We start from the raw sequence: 27089 nt of genomic DNA, 5'->3' as shown, positions 1-27089 counted from the left end.
TTTTTTTTTAGAAAATTCAGAGTAGCATCATGATTTCAGGAAATCTAATGTTTGTGGTATTTTTCTTTGGTAGTGTGGCATGAAATGTGTGCCTTGTTTCAATAAAGTTGAGAAAACACTTCTTTGGACTGCCGTGCATCTATTGAGTTATTTGTTTCCATATTTGACTAAATTATGCTATTTTCAGTCTGTTAAAGCAAATGCAAACATGCTTCCGTTTAAAGCCGGTATCTTATTGAGCGGCGAAAGTGCAGGTGTGTGAGATACGGTAAGGGGATACGTGATTGCCGAGGAAAGGTAGTTTCTTCTTTTGCACATACAATTTATCTGTCTTTACTTGTTACCGTATCGTAGAAATGACATATTACCGCGTGCGCCAGATGCCATTCAGCTAATCTTGCAGCGTGAAGCAAGCGCATCTGTCAGCTGGGGTCGGGTCGCGGCTAAAATGTCGCTACTTATCGGTTGATCCAGACCGAGTCGCTGATTGGTCTGTTCTATCACGTGACCGGGGCTGTCTGTTGCTTCCAAGCTCGCTATCGTTAGCATCCCAACAGGCTAGGGGCGCTAGCATCGAGCCTTCGGACCGTCAAGGAAACGACCTGTCATTGTCGATCTCGGCCAACGAAAAAAAGGCAAGGATGTGACACACACATACACCGCACATCTTTCTTTGATTTCGCGGCCAAACCGGCGTGGACGCGGTTAGTTACATAGACCGAACTGCAACGTAGCGATTTTGCTTTGAAGTAAACTTGGCTAACGTCACACAACTAAAAATGTAGTTGTTTTCAAAACAGCAAGCTGTGCAGATGCCTTGCTATCCTATTTATTGTTTGGGATCTGCCAGACAAAAGCGAGCATGTATAGTATTATCCGCGATCGCAGTGTGTCATCGGCATACTACGTACGTACATGTACATATCGCGTCACAGCTATGCCATTGTATGATTCAACTACATATCGGGAGCGTTTCTACGTAGTACGTTTTTCTACGTCCGTAGCGAGCAGCCCAGTTGAAGAAGCTGTCCCCTACCAACCATTTACAAGTAAACGGCTGTGTTGTAGGCAGTGCAAGTGGAGTTTACATGGCCGTCCATTACAACACAGAACAAACGAGCATGTGACTGACTAGCAGGGTCTGCGCCACATGATCTGGACCAGTGGAGGAAGCCTAAATCAATCAGTGGTGAGTCTCCAACCAGCCATCACATCTCGTGATTGTGTATTGGTAAAAAGAAACGCATTTGTTTGTGATAGTCTTGTATCAAAACTACTTGAGGTGTTTTGTGGTCAATAGCCACAAAGAGAACAAGTTGACTGCACACGTATGTCAATTAAAAACTCGTTTGACTGTTTCTTAGTTCGTAAAACCCTGCACCAAAAATGGCAGATTTTTGCACCAGAAAATAGGGCTGGATGAGTATAGAAAATGTAATAATCATAGAAACGCGTCTCCGTGTCACATCCACCACTGTGTGTTGCATGTGTGCATTTTAATGCTTTATTATGTATGTATGAGAGCCATTGATCGTGTACGAGCACTCACGAGCACTTTGGTGCAGGCAGCCCGGGGAGGGTGTCTGTCTCTATATGTGCAGTGCGATTGACTGGCGACCAGACCATACAATCACACAGCGTTTATTCGATTGAAGGTTACTATTTGGAGAAATACGTCTTTGCTTGTTAAACAGTGACATGTTGGATCATTTGAACAGGTCATACCTTCATCGCAGTGATTTGCTACAAGCAGCCATGTCGAACAAAACGTCTCTGCTGAAAGTCATCCTCCTGGGCGACGGCGGCGTGGGAAAGAGCTCCATCATGAACCGCTATGTCACCAACAAGTTCGACGCGCACCTTTTTCACACCATCGGCGTGGAGTTCCTCAACAAGGACCTGGAGGTGGACGGCCACCAGGTCACCTTGCAGATCTGGGACACCGCCGGCCAGGAGCGCTTTCGCAGCCTGAGGACTCCTTTTTACCGTGGCTCCGACTGCTGCTTGCTCACGTTCAGCGTCGACGACAACCAGAGCTTCCTCAATTTGGGCAACTGGAAGAAGGAGTTCATCTACTACGCGGACGTCAAGGAGCCGGAGAAGTTCCCTTTCGTCGTGCTGGGCAACAAACTAGACGTTAGCGAGAGGCAGGTGTCCACCGAGGAGGCCCGTCAGTGGTGCAAGGAGAACGGCGACCATCCGTATTACGAGACCAGCGCCAAGGACTCCACGAACGTAGCGACGGCTTTCGAGGAGGCGGTGCGCAGGGTTTTAGCGATGGACGAGCGAGCGGAACACCTCATCCCCACGGACACGGTCAAGCTCCACAGAAAGCCTCGCTCGGCCGCCACCTGCTGCTCATAACATGCAAGTGGCTGTCCGCAATGTTAAATCATGCTGTTAAAGTGACGAGGCCGTATTAACACCTTATTGGAACTTCTAACATATTTGATTTGTTCTGTCAGGGTTTGCTTACAGATGGGTTCTGTTTAGTCGGGGAAGCACGAAGTGTGTCTTAGTACAAAAGTACACCAAATCCTTCACTCAGTTCAAAGGTCACGTTTTAAGAATCAATTAACTGCATTTCATATTAGCTTTGTGTGGGTACCAAAAAAACATGCCAATCTGTAGATGAGTGCAATTACGTGAAGATTTTGTTCATATTTAGATTGGAATCTGTTTTTTTCTTTTTTTTTTTAGCGCTTGGGCATGTGACTAACAAATCAATCGATTTTTCACACTGCACGTTTTTTGCCTCGTGAATTGATTATGACTAAGTCCTCAAAGTACAGATGCTCCCTAATCCATTTAACCAATAAAAATGGAAACTTCTATTATGTTATTTAATCACTTATACAATAAATTAAGATTGGAGGACAACCGCCGACTGCCTGAAGGCAGCTGGGCTAGGCTCCAACACGCCCGCGAAAATGGATGGACAGCATGGGTGCAATTCTGCCGATTATTCAAGATTACCTTTGGATTGTGGGGGATTGTCTTGGATATTGAGCTTATTGTTTGTGTTTTTAACTTTCCAGTTAAAGGATTTTTTTTTCCTAAATGAAATAAAATGCTCATGTGCATTTCTTGTTCATCATCCATATGCCAACCAACAAATAAAGCATCTGAGAATCTGTAAGTGTGTTTTGTGGCCACTCCAAACATGAACCGATGACCTGAAGAAAGGACAAGCATTCTGGATGATGAGGGTCTCACGGGTCTGACCACCCCAAAAGTGACTTAAGTTGCAGCGTCATGATATAGCCAAAAAATATCTGAAGGGAGATTTTTTTCAAAGGTCTTATCGACTCATAAGATAAGAGTGACTATTGATGGACTCATCAGTAGCACGCACAGAGCACCCCTTTGATCATGGCGGAGGTGTTGGGTAATGGCTTGGGCTGATAGCAAAGATTTAACAGTTGGACTTTTTCGGGTCATGAGAGAGACTCAATGTTAACTCTCAAAACTACTGCCAGTTTTTAAGAAATGTTCAACAAACCGTGGCAAGAAGAGTGATTTTTATGCATGACGATGTTCCATGACAAAAAAAGTAATCCATTTTGTGGCTAGCACATAAAATAACGCCTGCTACACAATTCCACGAAATTCTAACAGAAGACCAAACACTTATCAATCCTGTCTGTAGTAGGCAAGGAGGCAAACTATCCATCCATCCATCCATCCATCATCTACCGCTTATCCGGGGCCGGGTCGCGGGGGCAACAGCTTTAGCAGGGAAGCCCAGACTTCCCTCTCCCTAGCTACTTCTTCCAGCTCTCCCCGGGGGATCCCGAGTCGTTCCCAGGCAAGCTGGGTGACATAGTCTCTCCAGCGTGTCCTGGGTCTTCCTCGGGGTCTCCTCCCGGTGGGACATGACCGGAACACCTCACCGGGGAGGCGCTCAGGAGGCATCCGAATCAGATGCCCAAGCCACCTCATCTGGCTCCTCTCGATGTGGAGGAGAAGCGGCTCGACTCTGAGCCTCTCCCGGATGACTGAGCTTCTCACCTTATCTCTAAGGGAGAGCCCGGACACCCTGCGGAGAAAACTCATTTCAGCCGCTTGTGTAGGCAAACTATTACGAATCAAATGAATAGAAAGGTGGTTCTAAAAGGAACCGGTTTTTGATTTGCATTCAGACTTGTTGGACAGCGAATTAATTTGAACCAAACAGGGCGGAAGAAATGCGTTACAGCCTAAGGTGTCACACCTCTCTCTCCACTTTAACTGCATTCCTTTACACACGGGCTCCCTCCTGCTTCACCCAGTTTGTACGAGTATCATTGATACAGAACAGCATCATGAAGAAAAAAAATGGAAATTAACTGCTTTTACAGGCAGCGCAAACTTTCTTTTTAAGACAAAGCAATGACCATAATGCAAGTACTGCAGTCACAAAAATGCTTTATGGACATGAGTCACAAGACACTAAAAAAGAATGCACAATCCAGACAGCAACATTGCATTAATAAACATGTTGCACTGAAAATACTGTGCACGTGACTCACTTAATTAAGAAGATGTTTCTTTCCAAGAAACTGCACTTTCCTCTCAAATGCAGTTGAGCGGATTGGTGCATTGGTCTCATAGAATGGATTCATTGCAAACTGGAAGGCAAAGAAACAAAACTTTAAATTGGCTACTCACCAACAAACTCTCTGTTGAGGACCGCTGTAAGACAGGTGACTAACCTTAATGTATAAATCATACACATCATTAAAAAAGTTCTTGATTCCATCTTCTTGTCGCACATCATGAAGCATGATGAATCTTATATGTATGGCAAGAAATTAAAGAAAATAAGACCACAAATCCATAATGGATGTGGACAAATTGCATACATTGGGGTGGGGAAACACAACATAATACAATAAAGGATATGTCCTGCAGTGACAAAAGCAGACACAAACCACTCGTTGAACTTGTCCACAGTTTTTAAGTACATGTTGTTAGACAGCCACATGTTTTCATCCACCAAATCCAGGGCTGCATGTGCAATAAATTGGTTTAAATGACGGTGGTCATCCTGTGGTCAAACAAAAAAAACCGTATCAGCCACGGAAATTACAAGCATCTTCCCTGACAAGTTCAACAGTGGCAGCATAGTCACATTAATCATCATCTTACCTTGCATTCAGGCTTCCCGGATGGTAAGAACTCCATCTCAAATACCGGGTTGTCATGATGACCAACCATGACAAAGTAAAAACAGCCTGACATGTTTTTGTCTCTATCTGCCTCTGCAGTGGAGTCACAACAAGCAAAATACCAGTGAAACAACGTCCATTATTTGATCCTCTCGTCCTCAGCGAAACAACAATTACTCCATAATATTAGCATCATTTGTAGTGCATTAACGACAGGCACAATTTCCTAACTACACTTAGAATTGCTGGTTAATGGACGCGGGTATATAAAAGTCAGCACCAACACGTGAAAAAAAATGTAGAAATGATATACAGTACATTTCAAAAACTCGTCCATTATTAAAGGTCCGAAACGTTTGTTTACCTGCTGTTGTTACTTCCGGAAAAAGACGACGGCTGTCGCATGGAGATGACGACTTTACATGGCCTTTTTTTCTTATAAATTATTTTCATGGTGGTTGATAATACTAGTTTTTAAAAATGAATGCTAAAGTACGTAATCAATTCTGTAAATAATTTTGCCAACATTTTATAAATGCATTACTGCGTCGTAACTCCTGATGACCGTTGACAGATTTAAATCTCAGGCCACGCCTCCTGCGTCACGGGGACTCGATTCTGTCTCCAAGTGCAATCTAAACAATTTGAAAAAACAACACCGAGATTCTTTATTACAATGGTATAACATTGTACAGAAAGATTTACCCCTGCTGACATCGGGTAACAATGCGCTCTGAGTTACCGGAAGTCGTCGTGTCAATGTACTTCTGATTGCTCGCATTTCAGGACCACGAATGACCCTAATAATGGCAGCCAAGGAAGATGTCATATCGACAGACGAGTTGAGGAAGAGGCTTTATAAAACACTGAGAGATAGGGGAGTGCTGGATACACTGAAGGTAAGTCATGATCCCTGTCTTAGTCGTAGTCGATGATTGACTTTACTTTCAATTACTTTTTTGGGGTTTGTTTCAGACCCAGCTGCGCAACCAACTTATCCACGAGTTAAAACCAGCACCATTAAGCGGAGCAGAACCATCTCTGAGATCAGATTCATTTTTGGTCTCAACCTGTAACAACATAGTGGCTGACTATCTTCTCAATTCAGGCTATGAGTACTCATTATCTGTATTCTGCCCTGAAAGTGGCCTGTCCCAAGAGAAGGTAACACAAATTTTATCGTAAGCCTTGACAGCCCGAAAAGGCAATCATATTTTTGGATAATACTATACTTGTTTGTATTCTGCTAGGTGTTCAAGAAAGGAGATCTCCTGCACCATCTCAAACTCAGCCCAGAGTCACCACTTTACAAATTCCTGGTAATAAACAGCAAACGCTGAAATGTATTGTTGTTTTGATAAAAGCGAGTCACTGTATTTTCGTTTCTTCCAGTCTCCGAGCATCGACAATACAGGTAGGCTCCTTTAAGTATGTCATGTGCCATTCACTATTGCCTCTTAAAGTGGCCTTACGCAAAGCCAGGCATTCTTTAGGGATACAATAATAATAATAATAATACATTTTATTTGTAAGCGCCTTTCAAGACACACAAGGACACTTTACAATAACAAAAAACACAAAACAATATACTTATTTAGCCAGGCCTTTACTTTATGATCAGGTGTCTTAGGGATAAAATCTAGCTCGAGCTGTTGTTTATTTTTAAAAAATGTTGAAATCCTCTGATTTCAGCCTAGCTATGGTAATTATTCTACTTGATGAAATACTACATTGTTTGCCTTCAGTAAAATGAAGTATTAATTCCGATATGTTTCATATTTTCTAAACAGGCTTTTTAATCAACCTTGTGTCACACGTCACCGACCATCAACCTGCTGTTCTTCACTGCGACGCAGACACTCAGACATACAGCTCAGCTAGTTACGAACAGTCTCTCGGTACGCTTATTTAAAAAATATATTTTCAAAACAAAATGCTGATGTTTAATGTGGCCTTTCTTTGTTTACATCCACAGTTGAGAAGATGAAAATGATCGACAAGGAATATGAGAACGTGAACTGCAGTGGGGAAAAGTGGTTTTCATTTCAGTCTAAACTAGCTTCCTATCGGAGAGAATTAGAATCCCAGATGCAGACTGAAATTAACACAAAGGTACTGAGAAAAAAAACCCCTCAATCTTAAAATGTCTTTGCCACCAATTTGGCCCGAATGTTGTCGTCATTTGCCAAAGATGCAGCATTTTAAAGAGGTTGAACTCGCCAAGGTGAAGATGGAGGAAAAAGTGCAGTTTCAGAAGGAGTTTGAGAAGTTCAAACAAGAACTGGAGAGAACCTATGAAATGAAGACAAAGGCGCTAAACACCAGGGAGAAACACGCCATTGAGCGGCTTCAAAAACAACAAGAGGTAAAAGAACGAGGAAAGCCGTTTTTCTCCCCTGTGGTTGACCTTTACCGATGCCATTGTGGAAACTTTTTGCTGTCTCAGATCGAGGAAAAAAATGTGTACATGCAGAGGCAAATGGTGCTGAAAGAAATCGACACGCTGCGTAACAGAGAAAATGAGCTGAAGTTGCGAATGGAGTCTTTTGATGAGTACGTTTTATTTAACAGACCAACGTATTGTTGTTGACTGCCTTAGTCAATGATACTGACCCAAATTCGGAATGCAGGACTTGTCAAATACACAAAGAGAAGATGAAGGTCGGCCAAGATCTTCTGAGGAGGCGAGAACTGGCAGTGAAGACAATGGAAGAAATGTATGACCAAAGGCTGAAGAATGAACTTTCCAGGTATTTCAGTTGTCCACTTTTGAGAAACAATTGAGGCATATTTTCCTGATTTTTTTGGGGGGGTGGGGGGGGTCAGCGGGATTCCATTGTGTAATGAGCGTAAGACAACCGCAAACCATCTTTCATGAAAGCAGACTGATTATCTTTGAATAAAACATTTGCTTTTGCATTGCCGAAGTAACGGACCGTAACAGTACCTGAATAATAATTTAATGTATGTTGGTTGATTTTCTGCACTGTCAATTTGACATTATGTGCTGTTTTTTTTTTAAAGAGGAAATTCAAATCACACCATGTTTTGTTTGAATCGGATTGATTGACTGATCAACAAAATGATCAACACAATCCACTATTAAATGAATAGTTAGCAGTCCTATTACAATGTCTTGTGCATGTGACCTTAGCTATCAGCTGGAGCTAAAGGAGGATTACAACAAGAGGGCAGAGCAACTCACAATGAGTGAGAAGCGAAACAAAGGTAAAGCTTTAAATAAATCCAGTTTTGTTCAACGTCTTTGTCAGCCTTCAGATCACGTTTAGCCTTCTTTTCCTTTCTTAGAAGAAAGTATTCGCCTTCAACACGATTCAGCTGCAATGAAAGCCAAATTAGAGGAGTACAATAAAGCCTGTTCGGATAAGAAGCGACTGCAGGTAAAGGCCATGAAATGTTCACGTTACTCAATGAATCGCACGATGCTCGGTTTCACCGAATCTCCATGATGTCCGTCGTCTTCCAGGGGGAGCTCGATGCGGCGCAGCAGCAAACGTGTCTGCTCCGGCAGCAGAATGAACTGCTGAGAGAAAGACTGGAGAGTATGAGCGACTTGCCCAGTTTGAAAGAAGAAACTGCACGCCTGCAGGGACAAGTGAAGCTTCTGAAGAAACAGCTGGAGGAAACCCAGGAGGAGAACGGCCATCTTCGTGCAGGTCAGCAAATACACCCAACGGCCATTTCGAAAAGGGTATTTAACATAAGAGCTATATTACATGAAAAAAAAAACCCCAAACAAAACAATGTTTTCATCACCACAGTCATTCATCTTCCGTACCGCTTGATCCTCACTAGGGTCGACAGTCAGCGAGGTGTTAATTTATCAGCACTCCAGTAAAATTGTACTGCATCGTAATGATTTTGGTTCCCTCAATTAAAAAGTTATCATCAATATTTTTCTCCAGGCAGAATGTTTGATGCAGTTCTTGAGTACAGTATTCATTATGCATGTAAAAATACGATAGGAGTGATTTTCGCAGGTTAAATTAGGTGAGACCGAAAATAGCAATCCTGAAAGTAAACTTGTGGTTTTCCAAACAAATCTATTGGAGTGTACTCATTTATGTTGAGCGTACCTTCCTTTGCCAGACTTGGGCAAGCCTTCCGAGGAGCAGCTGGCCTTGCAGGTGGAGGTCCGCAAGCTTCAGAGTGCTCGCAAACTGGATGAGGAGGAGTTTGCGAAGCAGAAGCACGAACTGCAGAAACAGCTTCAGTTAGAGGTTACACACGTTTGAGCCTCAGGCTGGTCTTTTTCTGCTCCATATTTTTGCTTGGAGTAACCCGTGCTGCATTGCGGTAGGCGGAGCGATGCGGCCAGCTGAACATGCAGCTGATGGAGTGTGAGGAGAAGCTGCAGTGGACCACCGCTCACGTTGAGGACCTCAAAATGCAGCTTCGCCAAACCCAACAAGGTATCTTGCCCGCAAGAACTTTCCTTTGGTTCTCAAGTTGACACCACAAAACTGGATAAAATGTATGAAAACAAAGTTTTGAAAAGAATAGGCAATTTTTTTTTCCTTCTTCTTCCGCAGCCCTTGAAAACGAAGTGCTGCTCAACCCCAAGCCCTCCGTGGTCGACCTCTCCGTGTTGGAGTTCACCGGCGACGATCTGGTGCCCCCCGACATCTACGTGGATCGAGCGGCGCCGAGGCCCCCGGCGGGCTACGAGCACGTCGGCGACGTAAATCAACTCGTGCACGGCGACTCCAACTCCGACTTGGAGATGCTGGCCGAACGTCACGCTCGTATTCGAGAGCTGGAGAGGGAAGCTGAAAGCTTACAGGAAAAATGCATCAAGTACCAGCAGAGGGCAGCGCGCTCCGGCATCTCAAGGAGGCGCCCCTCGACGCCTTCAAGTCGGGCCGACTCGCCTCTGCTAACTCTAATTTCTGACCTCTCCCACCCTTACACCTCCCGGCCGTCAAAGAGCTTCACGAGGCCACTGTCTCCTGAAAAAGCTCGAACCCCCTCCCCAGAAGCCTATGATGCTGGAAACGCCTTCCCGGCTTCTCACCACCGAGTGACCTTCTTTCAAGACCAGCTTCACAAGTCCTATGGCATGAGCTGCCTTTCGTCGGCAGAGCCTCAGTCTCCGAGGCATGATGACCTCCCCAAGGAGCAACACTCGTTCACACATTTGTCCTTCCCCACCAGGAGGAAGCTTCAGCGAGACATGGATGAAGGTACTGAAAGATATCCAGTGAATCAAATCATGTTTAACGTAATACAAAATGTGCTTCAATTATTCAATGGAGGAGTTTCAGTCCTGCATTTTGAAATGATTAGAGCAAACTAATTGAATGTCAAAAGTAGCAAATCGAAACAATATCTAATTGAATAACATTTGTGATTTGGATCTTAACTTGAGTTCAAACGAATTGGAATGTGCAAGTGGCAAAAACTAAGATAGTTTTATATTTTTTTAGATATTGATTACATTTTGACATAAAGCTCCACATTCAAAACGATTCATCATCTTTCTAATGCATGTACGGTGGCTGATACATTGATAGTTCATTAGAATGTTTTTTATAGTGCCAAAAGTTATCGAAAAATAACATTGAATAAGGTTACGTTTTATTATTTCGATTTGGTGTCATTCTCAGCTAAAACGGTTGTGACAGAAGGCAAAAGGAAAAGAGACAAAAGGATCGGAAACGAATATGATGCAGAGCAGCTTCACACCATGTTGTTTGATGAATAGAGGGCTCCGTCCTTTTAGCAAACATTATGAACAAGCCATACACGAATAGACTTTGTGCATGGCTTGTTTATAACAGCCCTCCAATATGGCCGCCCGGAGTGCATTGTGGGTAATTGCTAAAAGGACTGAGCCCTCTATACCCATCAGACAGTGTCGAACAATATCAGGGCTGAAATTATTTGTTAAAAAACTAAATAACTCAGCCAACTTCCCCATTTGCTGACTGCCACCCACGTCACTCACCAGGCCAGGCTTCACCTTTTAAAGCCACATGCACTCAAATGTCACAGATATCACAGTATGGAACACGTGGACTGCAACACCAAGTGGACCATCATCATACTTGCACATCACACACATTGTCAATTCATGATGGAAAATCCATTTTTGTGTGACTATGGGATAATCTGTAGAATAATCCATTCCGAAAATATTTGAAAACTGCAGCCTTCATCAAAAATGGAGCAATTTCGTCATGCTAGTTAGTGTCTTTGACACATCGCTTGCTGTGTTGTATGTGATCTCGTTAGCTTGTGTAAGTATACCAAATATTATGTCCAGCAAACGTACGTCTTACCTATTTCAGCATTGTAGTGTTTTCAGCAGTTTCACTCTCACTCTTCGCCGTTGCTAGAAGCCACTTTGCCGCCATTGTTCCGGGACTCACACGACAGCCGCCTCCCCTCGGCCAACCGCGACGACGCGTCCAGCTCGAGTGAAATCTCCCCTGGGCTGAGCTCCCCTCGCAGCCCTCAGCTACAGAGCACCGTGCGAGATCGACGCAGGTTACCATCCGGCGCTGCTCTCCCTGTTTTTATTTGTTTATTTGCAACAACAGTGACTTTGCTTAACCTGACAGTGAATTATTTTCCTTTCAGTGTTCCAAATCGACAACGCGTCTCCTCCAGCTCACATTCTTCCCCGCAGCCCGAAAGGATAGACGTTGCGGATCTCACCGGCATTTCACCAGGTAGGCCAAAGTAGTCTGTTAATTCTGTTAACGTTTTTCTGCACCGAGCACAAAAGTGTGTTCTGCGTTGAAATCGGAGCACTTTTGACTCATCTGCTGCTTGTTCTATACTTTCAAACAAGTACACTGTATTTTGTTTATCAGAAAAAACAAAGTCACAAAACTTGAAGAATTAGAAACTTTTTTCCCCTTATTCCAAAATATGAAGAAAAAATCTCTTTGGTTTTAAAATATCACATTGAAAATTTTATTTTATTTCACATTGTTTTATTTTATATCTCACATTTTTTTAATTTTGGAGGGCGTCCAGGATATATATATATATACGGTATGCTTTTCCAAGCTCTACTGAATTGAATGCATTATGGATTTTTGTGTTTAAATATTACTTATTAATTGTATTAATAGTTTTCATCGGGTTTCATTAAAAATATTTTAGTGTTGATTTTCTTTTGTGACTTTCCTTACGGTTGCAAAATATCTTGTATGGAGGTTTTGGATGGTTTACAGATCCTTTAATGTGTGTGTGTGTGTGTTTGAGCAAAGCTTCACACACAAGAAAGAAGAAAAAAAGCCTGTCCAGCTTTTCTGGCCCTATTTAGGAGGGGTGGTGGGCAAAGCATAAAAGATCCCTTTGTGCATGTCTCCCTCTAGAACCCGGCCACATTCCAGAGCTTCTCTTGGACACTGTCGTCCCTCTCTGCTCCTCCGAGGCCCCCGGTGGCCCCTCTGTCCCCTGCCCACAGTCCCCACGGGACCTCCCGGAAGCCGCGACTGAGTCACGGGGCCAAATAGGTGAGTGACCAGAACAGCTGACGAGTACTTGTAAGGTCCACACAATTTAATACTTTATTTGTTCCAGAATCCCTCCAAATCTCAACGGCCTCAGACGTTGAGGATAAAGAGGATGAGGAACAGCGATGGGAAAGAGAGAGAAAAGAAAGGCAAGAAGTGAGGCGACGGGAGCAAGAGGAGGCCAGAGAGAGAGAACAACAGGAAGCGGAGAGACTGGAGAAAGAAACTGTAACTAACTGATTAGTTCTCTATTTTTGTTTGTTTGTGTCTAAACTACTTGTGGCACTCATTGACTGCACGTGTGCCCGCGTAGCTTTTGCAACAACAACAACAAAAGGAGGAAGAGGAGGCAAAGAAAAATGAGGAAGGAGATTGGAACAAGACGCAGGAAGTCCCGACTGAAAACCCCTTGGAGAAATACATGAAGATGGTTTTGAAAGCCAGAGAAAAAAAACAAGACAAGGTAGATCACTCTTGTTTTCCTTAAAGTAGCTGTATCTCAATTCCCCTTTAAAAATTAAAAAAAAACTAAATATTATGTTTAGGACGTTGAGAAAAATATTATTCTACTGCATTGTACTTTATAAATTAAAAAAACGTGTAGTGGTCATAATTACCTGGAATGTAAACATTTAAACAGTTGGCGCATCAAGCTCTCATGTTTCCAATGCCCATTGACTTTTGTGACACTCCTTCTGATGTGCTTATTTTCGCCACTAGGGGGTAGTATATTGCTGACAATCAGCTGCAGTTGTGTTAGGCTCATCTGTTTGTTTGGATTTGCTCACGTGGGGCAATGTGTCCATATTTACAACAAGTAAAAAAAAAATAAACCAACTGATAATTGTAACCCGGCATTCTTTCAAATTATCGCGGCCATCCCAAACACAGAATCATAATTATGGCAAAAACCTTTGGTCCAGAATCTAATAGTATCATTAAAAGTGGGATGCAATTTTTTTTAAATATGTATTTTAATGAATTAATAACTTTGTTTAACCTCACCAGGGACACTGTGATATACTTCATTGGATGTTAGCACTGAGCAGACTTACGTTAAAAAGTTTAGGAACGACATCACGACTCAAACTGTAGTCTGAATTTTTCATTTTGGTGCATCTGTGTGTGTATATTTAGTTTAGTTTTTTTTTTTTGTTGTTGTCAGAGCTCTGGTGGCGAAGAAGAACACATGAGCCCAGAGGTCAAGAGTTTGTCTGAAGAGAAAGATAATAGGTAGGGATTTCCTGATCCATTTTAATAATACATATATAATCCTCTACAATCCATCCCCAAATGACATTTCATTTATTTGTGTTTCCTCTTGTTTTAAATTTTGCCCCCCCCCCACCCTTCCCATTTAAAGTCCCACTTAATGAGCTTGTCTTTGTTTCCGCAGCATTGCAGCATATTCGCACAAGGATGAAGATGCCGATGATGATTTTTGGTGATTAGATTTTTTTTTTATGCTTTTATAGGGTGTGGATAAATGAATGCATGAACACATTGCCTTGTGAGTTTTTGTAGTATCATCAAATAAAAGAAGAGATTTTGTTTCAGTTTTTATTATTTTCATTTGAAAAAAAAAATAACAGGCCAGTTGTGTGGTGTTTGTTTTTTTTCTCCAGCAAAACAAGATGTTGGTTTGTTTGTCGTCCTGTTGATTGATAGGTAGCATTTTTTTTTCTTCTTTATGTTTTTGGTTGTTGCAAAAGGAGACACTTTCCATCCACACTCTGGCTAATAGCCATGGCATAAATGTCAGTGTTTGTTTCAAAGTTGTAAAATGAAATACAAGTGGGGGGGGGGGGGGGGGGGAAGCCCTTCAACATTGATAGAAAAGATTTGTAGAAAATGTCTATTAGAACTAAGATTTAAATACAGTAGGATAAAGTAACATGAACGTATCTAATTACTGAGCTAATCATTTGTATTAAACAAAACAAAAACAGGCAAACAAACCCTGCCTACTATCACAAAGTCAGTACAGTATACGCCATCATGTTGCAACTATGCATTCATACTCCAGGCAACAAAAACAAACAAGTTAGCGCGGCAACTAATACAATAAAATATGACGCAACAGTAAGTATAATGCAATGATGAAAAAGTGTTTAGAAAAAAAAAAGAAATCTGCACAGGTCAGACATTTAAGCCTCTTTAGATCAGGGGTCCCCAACCTTTTTTGCCCCACGGATCAGTTTATGTCAGACAATATTTTCACGGACCGGCATTTAAGGTGTGGCGGATAAATACTACTAATATGCTAAGAGCTGCATGAACATTGGGGGGTTTTCGAGATAAACACGAGGAGCGTCCAATTTGGCCGCAACAATCTGATCGCTACGGTCTTAATGCATTCAAAATACGATACAACACAAATTCAAAGTGCATGAAAATCTCAACTCACCACAATGCTGAATCAGTGCGAGCATAGAGCTCGATTTTCTGCAAGCGGGCGGTCCCATCTCGGGGTAATGACACCTGAAGTGTGTGCCTCATGTCGAGTCTACTTCGTCATTTTGTTTTAGTCGCCGTTGCTGCACAAAACCCCAGCCTCATACAGGTAGCATGTCGGAAATGGCAACAGTGCTTCAGCCATAACCTGAATCCAGAACACCGGCAGAGTTGTTGTCTCGAACGTACTTTTGAGGCCGCCGTAATTTGCGATCTCCAGCAGTTTATTTTACTCATTTAGCAAGCTCTGGTGTTTTGTTTTTAGCGTAATCAGTCACGTGACGGAGAATCGTGGTTTGACGTGTGTCAGGTGACACAACTGGATGTAACGGAGAATCCGGTAATTTTTCAAAATAAAATATCATTCGTATTCCAAAATAAATACGACGGAATTAATGTAAATTCTTATTGTGCGTCCCGGTACCAAATGCCCCGAGGACCGGTACCGGTCCGCAGCCCGGCGGTTGGGGACCCCTGCTTTACATCATCCAAACTTGTTACATTGTTACCAAAGCACACTTCAGGTTTGATAACACTGTCGAGTCACTGCGACTCATAATAATGAGCGATAAACAGCAAATGTGTGGACTCAAAATCTTATTTTTAATTAATAGCTGCAGTCCATATTCAGCAAGCGTATTGTTATTATGGCAAAGAGTCGCATGCTGTGATGCAGTGTGTGACTTAGCTATTAAATCGTACTCACTGTCTGAAAAATTACGTTACAGCTGCAGTCTCTAATGCAGGGGCATCAAACTCATTTTTGTCACGGGCCACATTGTAGTTACGGTTTCCCTTGGAGGATTGAAGTTTGGGAAACCATATAACTGTTTAATCACCTCCACATATTGCATACACAACGCACAACAAATTGATGGTTAACCAGTTTTAAAATCTGAAGTCAAGAATAATGACTGTTATTGTGGATGACATATGACAATGTGACATTTTGGTTCAGACTTTAGCAAGCATCATGGAACTTGACATGCTTGGTTTGCTTTCACGGGCCACATAAAATGATGTTGCGGGCCAGATCTGGCCCCCGGGCCTTGACTTTGACAGCAGTGCTCTAATGTGAACCAATACAAGAACTGTGTGAAAAAAATCCGTTCAAACATAAAAATGCGATTATTTTTCTTAGGTGTTGTAAATCTTGTATACGCGTGAATATACTGACTATTTGGCAAGTTTAAACGACTTTATATGTGTTCCTCCGGTCAACCAGACAACTATCAGTTACAAGAGGCAAATGAATTACCTGATTGTAAAGTGTAATATATACATTTAACAATTCATGACTGATATATGCGGCTAGCAAAGAGTTGGGCTCACTATTTGGCAAGCATTAGGGCAGTCCAAGAGTCGAGTAAGTCTTCATGAAGCGATGGCGAGCCGCTTTAAAAGGAAACTCTTAACATAAACTGGTAACAGAGAGATGGTTATCAAATTATTAGAATCAACTTGACGATAATAGAAACAGTATTGTTACATTAACACATATTGGACAGTGTCCTTCAAACGTGAGCAGGATTATGAGAGTAAAAAATAAAAAGCTACAGTTCTTGTATTGGATCACATTAATGCTTTACAAACTGCGAGCGCTTTGGGGGAGGCGGGGCAACATGAGAAAAATAATGAAAATGCATATTCCCTGCCCCCAAACATTTTAAAATAGCTTCAGCTACATTGGTGACAATAAATTGAAATAAACACCCTGGAACTAAAGAGGGAGCTCATTTAAGGATGCATATTTTTGGTGTGACTCAGCCTCGTTAAACCAATACTTTCTCGGAAAAGTGTGAATTTGAAATGGACAAAACTAGGAAGCCATTGCAACCTCGACAACAGTAATAGGAGGGAACATATACAATTTGGACTGTATTCTCTGTCTGGGTGTATCGCAATAAATAAGAATGCCATATAAAAGTCCATTTACTTCAGGAGTTCAATTAAAAAAGGGAAACGTGTCATGCATCCAAACATGGGAAAACACTTTTGAAAAGACTGTCATTTCTTGTGATATTAACCCTCTCATGCCCTCTGAAACCTGATAACATGATAAGCTGTCCACTGTCGTAACCGTTGTCCCTGAAAGGGTTAATTTGGGAGTTTTAGTCCGCTGTAAAATATAATCATCCATATTATCGAAATGTTCAATCGTGAATCGAAAATCGGAGTCTCACGGTTTTTAACTGAACTGCTGAACATTTGCTGCTACATTTCTACAATTGTAATTAAAATTAAGATTCCAAATTTAAATAGCCTGGAGGACAATGAGAGTCCCACTCCGAATTCGATTTCGCAGGTCTATGCTTATGTAGCGGCTTCATGAGCAGAACAATGACCAAACTTTCGTTTGTACAATACATGTTTGACATTTTGCACGTTCATCCAACTTCAGCAGACCCCCTGAGGTAGAGTTAATGCAGGCCAAGAAGTTAATACGTTTGCACACAAGAGCACGTTGAACTGCCTCCATGCACATTTTTACACTGTGTCAATTTTTTTTAACCTGTTCAAATGAATACACATTGTTTTTTTTTTTTTTCATATAATGATGTATTTTAGCAGACTAAATAAACTGGGGGGCTAACAATTCAAATGCTTGTCACAATTAAATTTCACACTGTGGTCACTGTGTGTGCAACCCCAATAATAACGTCTCAAGCTTCACCTTGCAAAAAGTGGTTAAAAAATGGACAGCCAGAGACAAAACAAGACAATCAAACGCACATGTAAAAAAAGCAAAATACTGCATGTTGAGTTAGTGCAGAAGCTGCAGTGTGTTAGTCTGTTAGTAGGGCACAGGTGGTTATTGTAGCTCAGCCTGGTCCCGATGGGCCAGAACGATCGGCCTCGCGTGCCCTTTGCATCAATGTGTGCGTGTGTGATTCCCTTATGTGTAGGAATGAAGGCATTCCTTGGAGCGTGACGTGATGTCCTGCAGCTCCTGCTCCTCTTTCATTTTGATGTCTTGGTAGGCATGCATTTGACTGGCGTCCTTAAGGTAGGCCCAGTTAGCGGAGAGAATCATGAGGAAGTGGATCTGCAAGAGAAGGGTGAAGGTGGATGGCAGGTGAGCAGGTCAAAGAGAAGAGGGCAAAGCAAAAGTTAGTAAAAAGGAGTCCAAAACTACAGCGCAGTGGACATCTACGGTACTCATATCACAAATAGCAAAAACTCCCAAAATAAGTGACAGCCTTTATAGTTGCATTGAAAGAAAAACAGAACACGCACACATGCATACTGTACATAGACATATACGCGCATGTGTGCGCGCGATAGACCCCTTTTCGCAATGATCTCAAAACACTTCAGAGCGTTTTGCGGTGTGGCGAGACATAAACAAATATAAAAAGGTCAAGTGAGATTCATCGTGTTTTTTTTTTTGTGGTGAGTCAAGCCACAAGTGGCGATAAATGGGTTCTTCGTATCCACGGTGACTGTCCGGGAGGAGTTCATGAAAGTGTGAGCTGAAGAATTTGCAAAATCGCTCAATTCTTGGTTCCACTTTGGTTCGAGAGGCTTTTCTGTGAGTCCCGGCTCAGTGCCGTTAGTCAAACTGGTGTTTTTGGTGGATCCTTGAAATGATCATCAAAGTTTGACGCCACATATTCTGCCCACACTTGATAGTTTAAACAACAACAACAAAAAAAAGCTTTGGAATTTATGGTTGGCCATTTGTGTTGGATGTCGTTCAGCTTTGGGAGCATACAAGTTTGTTTTCGAAAGACCCACCAAAATGACCTCTTCAAACCAAATTGGCCAACTTCTTGTTTCTTTTGCAATTTTTTTTTTTAAATCATGTGGGCTGCATGTCTCCCAGGATTTGTGGTAATCCGACATACTGGTGGAAGAGACGTTTTTCATAACCTCACTTTTGTCAGTAAATGTTTAATGACCCAAAACATGTTTTTGTCACCACTCTCTGCCAATTAATCTCACTTTACTTTTCACCATTCATTTATTCACGCTCAAAGTTACAGATTAAAAGTGAAACTCGGAAGTGGTCTGACATCAAAAGGGGTCGATATATTTTTTTTGTAAGGTGGTGCTCCATAATAAAAATTAAAACACTACAGGAATGAGTTTTTAAATGCATGCGGGTGAGTAGAAAAAAAAAGCCAGAGGTTGCAAGCTTTTGGAGGTTAGTGCAAAAAGTGCGTACGCGCGTCAGAATTTGTGTCGCTTCAACACATTTTCATCAGGACTGAAAAGAATGAAACAAGGTAAAATTTCTTTAAACAAAAATGGTTTATTTTATATAGGATGTAAAGGCTACAGTCTTCAAAGAAAAAAAATACGTGAAACGTAATTAAATAAAATAAAGAAAATTGTAAGTGACCATAAACAGACGTTTAAGCATGCAGCCTAGTGTTAAGATTTGTTTTTTTTAATGGCTCTTTAATGGCACTTGGAGAGGAAATGAAGGACAAAAATGTCTCGCGGAGGCAAAACCAGCATCTGCGCTTATGTAGAAAAAAGACAGTAACAGTAAAATAATAATGGTAAGGAGAAGGCGTTTTAGGGCCACGCTGAAACAAACAAAATGCAACGAGAATTAAGTTGTGAAGTGAGAAGAAATCCAAGTCATGTTTGTTTTTTTTAATTGTGTTCTTTTTTTTAAAGAAGTCATAATCGTGAGGGAATGTATTTTTTTTTTTAGGGAAATGTGTTTTTTTTAAAAGAAAAAAGTTGGGTTTATGAAAACACATTGTAAGAAAGAGAATTAGAATAAGTACTGCAAGAACAAGAATAAAGTTGGAACATTACAAGGAAAAAAATTTGAATTAAAAAGTAATTTTATGAAAATGAACTAATTTATGAGAATAAAGTTGCAATATTATGAGGAAAACAAGTAGTCATGTTACATCCATTAAAGAAATAATTTTACAAGGAATAAGTAGTTTGTAGGCCTAAAAAAGAACGGATTTATGCGAAAAAAAACTCATTTTATATAAGTTGTCAAATATGTAATTGTTTTTATAAATATTAATGTTCACATATTGAAAGTACTGACAACAACTCTTTTAATGCTGCAACTTATTTTTCCAATAACAATTAATTTTTCTTGTAAGATTACTTTTTTCCTGAAAAAAAAATTATATTATCAATTTCTTACCAACTCTGACTTTTCTGAACAAAACTCAATAAATAAAATGCGTTGCTTTCAACAATCTGCCTTTTTTTCCTCACAATATTCTCGGATGAATCCAGCTCTTTCTTCCCCATAGTTTTACCAATTATTTTCTTTTCAGTGTGGCTCTAATACGACATGAAAACGTGACTTATACCAGATATGAGCCCTTGTGTGCTCGATGTAAACTATACAAGACGCAAGTGCTCACGTGACAACTTTAAGGCCTTCAAATTAATCACGTCTGATATGTAAACCATTACAATGATTTGCACTTACATATTGTGTTGCATTTGATCGGATCCAATGACGTCGAGTGAATACTGCTGACTAAATTCTGTCCTCTCTTATAGCATGTGAATTGAAGAAGATAAATAATACTGGTGTGGTTTTCTAGGCGTGCATGTTGCGAGAAAATCAGGCGACATCATCTAGAAGCGAGTGGGCCAAGCTAGTCATCTAAACGCTCCATTCTTAATAACAAGTGTCATTAGGCGTCCTCGCGAGAAATTTAAAAAAAAGGAAGAAAAAAAAGCAATCAGCAATTTACATTTTGTTCTACGAGAGATTTCCTGTCTATTGTTTTTTGTTGTTTTTTTTTGGACGGCGAGCGCCGCGCTGTTGTTAAAAACAACAATAACAACAACAACAACCAAAAAACAAAAAAAAAAATGAAGTTAAAACTTAGTGCAGCAGTCTTCTCGACTCTTAAACTTCAAAACGGCAAAGTTATAAGTGGTAGCCATCATGTAGATCAGCTGGTGGAAGAGAACAAGAGAAGGTGGTGAGAGAACATGCCGGCGTACTTGGAGCGCTTCATTAAAAAAAAAATAAAAAGTCACCTCACAAAGGCAATGAAAAAAAAAAAAAAAACCAAGACAAAAAAAAATTAACCCAACAAAATACTTAACATGAACTTTAATATTAGTTGGAGTACATAGTTTTACTGTTTTTATTATGCATCTTATCATGTCCCTTTTCTTAACGGCCCTAAGTGGCTGCTCCTCAGTTTGAAGTATGATTTAAAAAAAATAAAAATAAAGATAAAAATAATTGCATAAAATAAATTTCTCAGTGCAAGATTAAACCTTAATAACACAATGTAATGTTTCCAAAACCTGTCCAGGCACGAGTAATCCTTTCTACAACAAACCTTTTTTTTTTTTTTTTTAGTAATATTTTCCTTTTTGGCTAAACATCACTGATACTCGTCTTGGTTCAGGTTCGAGATTCCTGTTTTTGGATCATATTTACTTGAAACTTGAGCCGTTTCATTGCCAAGCTGATTGTGCTTTACTACGATTTCCCAGATAATTCTCATGAGTGCGCATTGCTAGCATATTTGCAGAGGGATGGCTAAAATGGAATGAAGAGGAACTGCAACATTTACACGTAACACATTTTGTGTCAAGGCTTTCCTTACCAGAGCTATCACAGTGGCTCCGGCTCCGGCACAGGCAACGATGTACAAGTGATATGACAGGTAGAACTGAAAAAAAAGCAGAAAACAGTTTCAATAAAAATGTTAACCGTAATACGAATGTTCTGACAAATGCCCTGGAGCATTATAAAACCTTTAATTTTTGTAAGGTCTATCAAATCCATCCACGTTGGGGCCGTATTATTAATATCCACCCATCCACCTATTTTCTATACTGCTTATTATTGTGAGGGCCACAGATGACCTGGGGCCTATCCCAGCTGATTTAGGGCAAGCCATCCTGAACAGGCCGGCAGGTAATCATATTATGTGACATAAATGGAGGATGTGATAGCGTCTCACCTCGCTGGTGTTACAGATGTCACCTAACGTGGATCCACAGGCCTTCCCCGGTGTTGCGCTCCATGGGATGATTCCTGAAATCGTAAGTTACAGGTTGTTTTGAAACTCTGAAATTAACACATTTTATAAACTTCAGACTGCTCAGTTAAAATTATAAATCATATTCCAAACTCGGTGGCAGTCTTTTGGAACAACTCTGCTCCCATATTTGTCAAGATGGCTGCCCTGATTTACCGTATTGACGAACGTCCACGCAGATGGAGTCGATGTCGGTGAGGTTGGATATGGATGACTTCATGGTGGCGCAGGTGGACCACATGTTGTAGAAGAGGAAGACGGGCACGGCGGAGAAGCCGAATACGCCGAGCCAGGCCACGCCCAGAATGTAGGTGAGGAACACAAACTGAGGACACACACAGACAACATCAGAAGTAGTCACAACTTATCATGTGTTTTACCTGACATTTGTAATTACGTGCGGCACTTTCTTTCATTTGTACAAGCTCTCTAAGTAAAATTGAGTTGAGTTATTTTGTGTCAACAGTTTAAAACTAATCAACCATTACTCTTTTGTGTATAAAAATAATACTGAGTAATTTGTAATGAGATTTTTTTTTTCAAAATAAGAATTCTGTCATTTTTACAATAATTATCATTGAATTCAAATTTTTGGGAGCCAACAAAAGTTAGTCATTATTACGATGATGATTATTACACGTAAAAGAAAACATTGTGCTTTATGAAAGTGTTAGTACAGTATTCATGTTATCTATTCATCCATACATCCATTTTCAGCGCCGCTTATCCTGAAAATTGCGGCGAGTTGCTGGAGCCTATCCCAGCTGACTTGGAGCGGAAGGCAGACTACACCCTAAGCTGGTCGCCAGTCTCTCGCAAGGCACGTATAGAGACAAACAATCATTCAGACCCACATCCACACCATCACTGAGTGGGAACGGATCCCACGCTGCCCGCACACAAGTCAGGTGAGTGTACCACTCCACCAACAGCGACGTATTAATTTTATGTGAAAGTCAATTAATTATTAATGTTAATAATCATTATTATTGATGAGAATACTTTGATTTATAAAACTGTTATATTACAGCAATAATACCAATACTAATAATAATATGTTATGTCAATAAAATACTTGAAATGTATGTTTACTAGGAGTATGCTTTATTTTTCATTTCAGTGTGAATCCGCACATAAACAAAATAAAAATGATAAATTATATATTTTTTTTCATACAGCATAAATATTTCTTAAACAAAATGTATTTATTAGTAATTGAATGAAGAAAAGAATTGTGATTTTTTAAAAATTAATAGCAAAACAACAATGTAAAATAACGTATGTACGTAGGGCCGCACGTGTGCATGCATACATTGATAGATGGGTCATCCATCATCCTGTCGAGATATTTGCTTTAGCGTGTCTGCAGGCTCAGAAGCTATAAAACCACGTTTGCTCTATCTCATCTGATCTAGTCGTACCTTTTATGTGGGAATTAGCTTCATTTTGTTCCCTTCTATCCTTAAAAAGACCTGCTTAGGATCTTCGTCTGTTTTGGAACTATGAGGTGTGCTTGACTTTCCCACAATTCATCTTTCCTAACAATATAACAACACTCCCAACAATCAGCTGCGACATGCCGACGGGCTGTTTCCAAAAATACCATTCCGCTGATGCAGCGCCCACAGATGGTGGTCTTGAATTCGCTGTGCAGTTCCTTGACGGCGCTGGTGGTGTAGAAGCCCTCGGCCAGCAGGATGATGCCGTACAGGAAGAAGAAGGAAGCGATGCCGTAAATGACGTACTGCATCAGCTGTATTCTGAAACGAGACAAGAACAACTCTTGGTCCAAGGGTAGAGAGAAACTTGACGATGATGTTCCTGGAGAAGATGGATGTACTTTACAAATCAACAGAGGCCTCTAAAATCACCAAACATGCTCAGCTCTCGTCATTCCTCTTTTATTACCGAGGCTAATGGACGCTTTTGTAACAAGGTCCATATTAGGACAGCTCTGGTCCAGCATTTGGAAAACACAGCGGACTAAAAATAACCAGGATGAAGTCATTCAAGGGCTTTGCTTCTCAGACATTTGGCCTTCTGTGATCCCGGCTGAGGAACATGACATCACACACTGTGGATTCAAATATTGACGTGCAGTTCTAAATCAATTAATTAACCAATCAGGAGTTGAGCAATACCCGTGGATAATAACTTGTCATCTAAACAGCAAAGACAGTTTGGGGGAACACGCTTCCAACGTTGTGGAAACGCTTCAGGGAAGACACTCTTCTGGTTGAGCATGAAGTCATGCTGCTTTCACGAAAACTGGAAAATCGGAAACATCCCGCCTGATATTGGAGCGTGTCGGAGGAAGTCAAACAAACAACAAAACATGACTTTTGGACTTGTTTTGGGGTTTTTTTGTAGTTGAATGGATTGCAATGAATCCGTTCCCAATATCTCTTAACCTCAATAAGGTCACAGGTGAGCTAGAAACCATCCCGATGTGACGTGGGAGAACTTGACTCAACCCGATAAAGACTTTTGGGATGAACTACAACAAAGATTAGACCCTTTGTCAGGTTCAAAATGAAAACCTCTAACCCAAAAATGTTCATAATAGTCAACAAAAAACATATTTGCATATGTTTTGTATTTAATAAACTGAAATGGTCCCTGACAGAAGAAAGGAACCTCACAAGTGGGAACCTACTTCATATTTTCTACCATTCACAACTCCTATCAGTGCAGGTCTCCCAAATGATTTTAATATAGGAATTAAGAATTTGTATTTTGTCGCGTGTTAACTGAATCTGCGTATGTGTTTCACTTTTTGAATACAACTGCTAAAATGATGCACTTTTCTATCCCAAAATTAACCACAGCCGAATCAATGTGTAGTTCATGACTAACCATCCAATAATTTAGCATAAAATATTTTTAATACAATTCAACAATCATTTCATTGGGGAAAAAAGGGCAAAATCTGATACTGAGTTGCCAGCCAAGAGAGTTACCGTATATTGTATTACATGTTCTAGTTAAGAGGCGAGTATTTTAAACCTACTGGAGAGCCCGGCTGACTCCAAACTTTAAGTCACGAGTTCATGTTTCAAAGGATTGCCGTGCATCATTCCACTTACATATCGGTGAGCATGGCGTGATCACTGGCGACCTTGGAGAAGTGACTTTCAAGGATGCTGACGGTTCCCGTGAGCGCCACATGACCGCAGCCGCAGAAGAGGGCCACGCCCGAGAAGCACAAGATGGTCGCCACCAGCGACGCGTACGGCACGCCGCCTAAACATTTGATGCAGCACTCGAAGCAACCTGCACACAAACCAAAAGCAGAGAATAGCATTCAGGAAAAAAAATGTCATTCACTTCATAATGAAGAATGCATAACCACAAAAAATCAATCCAATCAAGGCTATCAGTGTCTGGGATTTGGGGGAAAATATGTTCATTCATTGTATGTACGGGCCGGTTCTGGGCATCACGCCCTCCTCACGAGTGGTTGCGTGAAGCCGAAATCACATGCAAACCAAACGACCGTGCTTCTTTTTTCCATTTCCTACGCGTAAGTGTGCGTGACAGGATGTTGTCGTCTTCGACGTCCTGCTTATGTTTGAAAGCGTGCGCGCATCCAAATGCACTAAAGATGCTTCGCGATGACATTACTGATGTGCAGTACAACATATGCCTCATCTGACCGCGAACTTTCAGCATGCGTGTTTCTGCTTCCTTCTGCTATCAATTCCCCAAAATTTATTTTTGTTTTTTTCCATGAGGCTTTGATAGTTGGAAGCTCAATGTCTTGAGTACATTTAAGCTGATATTCAACCACTGGAACTTTAATTCCACCGCTCATCCGGACTGTTTGTGTAGTCCGGGGTGATGGTAAAATATTTGTCCCAGGCTGGGAATCAGAGGCGTTTGAAAAGATGTGGGACAAAGTGTTCCGGGCTTTTCTGTTTTTCTGGAGCAAACAATCTGACAGGAAATACTAGCCGGGCTAAACATTTGCTTTCTTTGATGGAGAACTCAAGGTATAGGATTTTCCTTTGCAAGGAGGAAGCAGAACTTTGAATCTGAGGAGAAACTAGAAGATGATCTGCCAAGAAAATGCAAATACCAGCAAATGTGGAGTCATACACCCCGCCCCCCCCCCAAAAAAAATATATACAGTATATATACAGTATATCCCCCCCTCAAACCTACTCACCTGATAACTTTTGAGCGGATTGGGTTATAGTCATGCCATTGAAAATGAGAGTAATAAATTTCATGTAATTTAAAACCACACCGTTGTAATTTTTAAGATATGTGAAGTTTCTACGACACGATTATTACCAAAATTGAAATCTTGCACACAAGAAACACACACAAAAAAAAAACGAATACAGGATTTAATCTAAAATGAAGCATTGTAAAAAAAAAAACAAAAAAACCCCTCAAACTACCGGTAACAAAAAGTAACAAACCCACTCTGACAACTAATTAAAACGAAAGTTTAGTCATATAGTTTCATCCTGGAAGGAATAAGTGCATACAAATTGTCTCCTGACTTCAGGGCAGCCACTTTAGCACACTTCCTGAACACACTTTCAATTTCTCTGATGGACAGATACAGCATAGGGAAAAAGGTGCCAGGGCTCTCCACAGGATATTGAGGCCAGCTACAAAGTTATTTGAGACCTTTGAAAGGGGGAAACGGTGCGTCAATGAAGCGGGGCTGACTGTACATTGGCTGTGATCCATCAAGCACTCACAATGGGAAGCAAATGTGTCTAAATGGATGGATATCATGATGGACCTTTTATTAAATATGATCTTGATTTGAAATATTCCCCACATGAGTGTTTTTATATGGAAATGCAAATAATAAGTACTGATAGAAATATCAAGTTGTTATGATACTTCAGAAATGTTTTTTTCTTCAGTTTTACATACCGTATATATTTAACTTTACTTTTTTTCTTTTAAAGATCACAAGTAAATAGCCATTCAGTTCCAATACATTTCCGGTGTCCGTGTTTGCTCTACAGATATAT

General features: G+C 40.9%; 4 protein-coding genes and 1 long non-coding RNA gene across 12 annotated transcripts in view; 2 read left to right on the top strand and 3 right to left on the bottom strand.

Moving 5' to 3' along the window:
- The window catches only part of gpm6bb (glycoprotein M6Bb), a 223063-nt gene that overhangs the window by 104842 nt on the left and 91132 nt on the right, over positions 1–27089 (bottom strand). The window contains exons 2-7 of one of the 4 annotated variants that reach the window (XM_052082589.1): positions 25179–25365; positions 23696–23852; positions 22249–22417; positions 22015–22088; positions 21655–21720; positions 20954–20989 (exon numbers count right to left, since the gene is read on the bottom strand). In XM_052082589.1, coding sequence (XP_051938549.1) covers positions 20954–20989; positions 21655–21720; positions 22015–22088; positions 22249–22417; positions 23696–23852; positions 25179–25365 — 689 coding nt within the window. Of the gene's footprint in view, positions 1–14331; positions 18141–19331; positions 20990–21654; positions 21721–22014; positions 22089–22248; positions 22418–23695; positions 23853–25178; positions 25367–27089 lie in introns of those variants that run through there. The other 3 variants (XM_052082587.1, XM_052082586.1, XM_052082588.1) reach the window with 3 other exon arrangements.
- On the top strand, positions 532–3134 carry rab9a (RAB9A, member RAS oncogene family). Of its 2 annotated transcripts, none has more exons than XM_052082595.1 (2): positions 532–635; positions 1719–3134. In XM_052082595.1, exon 2 carries the CDS (start codon positions 1756–1758, stop codon positions 2362–2364), a length of 609 nt encoding a protein of 202 aa, XP_051938555.1. In that variant the 5' UTR covers positions 532–635; positions 1719–1755; the 3' UTR covers positions 2365–3134. The 2 variants fall into 2 exon arrangements, with proteins under 2 accessions (XP_051938555.1, XP_051938554.1); XM_052082594.1 differs by lacking the exon at positions 532–635 and adding an exon at positions 1069–1189.
- Positions 4391–5669, bottom strand: trappc2 (trafficking protein particle complex subunit 2). Of its 2 annotated transcripts, none has more exons than XM_052082596.1 (5): positions 5515–5669; positions 5131–5243; positions 4887–5029; positions 4695–4782; positions 4391–4610 (listed from the first exon to the last, which is right to left on the bottom strand). In XM_052082596.1, the coding sequence occupies exons 2-5, from the start codon at positions 5221–5223 to the stop codon at positions 4512–4514; spliced, it is 423 nt and encodes a 140-aa protein (XP_051938556.1). In that variant the 5' UTR covers positions 5224–5243; positions 5515–5669; the 3' UTR covers positions 4391–4511. The 2 variants fall into 2 exon arrangements, with proteins under 2 accessions (XP_051938556.1, XP_051938557.1); XM_052082597.1 differs by having other exon boundaries at positions 5469–5531.
- Positions 5738–14196, top strand: ofd1 (OFD1 centriole and centriolar satellite protein). 3 transcript variants are annotated; one of them, XM_052082541.1, is made up of 23 exons: positions 5738–5870; positions 5937–6049; positions 6126–6314; positions 6401–6469; positions 6543–6564; positions 6941–7048; positions 7126–7262; positions 7342–7515; positions 7597–7703; positions 7781–7900; positions 8305–8378; positions 8460–8551; positions 8638–8827; positions 9261–9391; positions 9472–9583; positions 9704–10354; positions 11510–11660; positions 11754–11845; positions 12500–12640; positions 12708–12868; positions 12954–13103; positions 13806–13873; positions 14037–14196. In XM_052082541.1, exons 2-23 carry the CDS (start codon positions 5945–5947, stop codon positions 14086–14088), a joined length of 3096 nt encoding a protein of 1031 aa, XP_051938501.1. In that variant the 5' UTR covers positions 5738–5870; positions 5937–5944; the 3' UTR covers positions 14089–14196. The 3 variants fall into 3 exon arrangements, with proteins under 3 accessions (XP_051938501.1, XP_051938502.1, XP_051938500.1); XM_052082542.1 differs by having other exon boundaries at positions 5738–6049; positions 9704–9986; positions 10053–10354; XM_052082540.1 differs by having other exon boundaries at positions 5738–6049.
- On the bottom strand, positions 9518–11860 carry LOC127611823 (uncharacterized). Its single transcript, XR_007965465.1, has 3 exons — positions 11789–11860; positions 11453–11683; positions 9518–9634 (listed from the first exon to the last, which is right to left on the bottom strand). It is a non-coding gene; the product is annotated as an uncharacterized LOC127611823 (long non-coding RNA).

Source organism: Hippocampus zosterae, chromosome 12 (genome assembly GCF_025434085.1).
Source record: "Hippocampus zosterae strain Florida chromosome 12, ASM2543408v3, whole genome shotgun sequence".
In the NCBI taxonomy this organism is placed as follows: Eukaryota; Metazoa; Chordata; class Actinopteri; order Syngnathiformes; family Syngnathidae; genus Hippocampus; species Hippocampus zosterae.
This window is presented reverse-complemented; position numbering and strand designations above follow the sequence as displayed.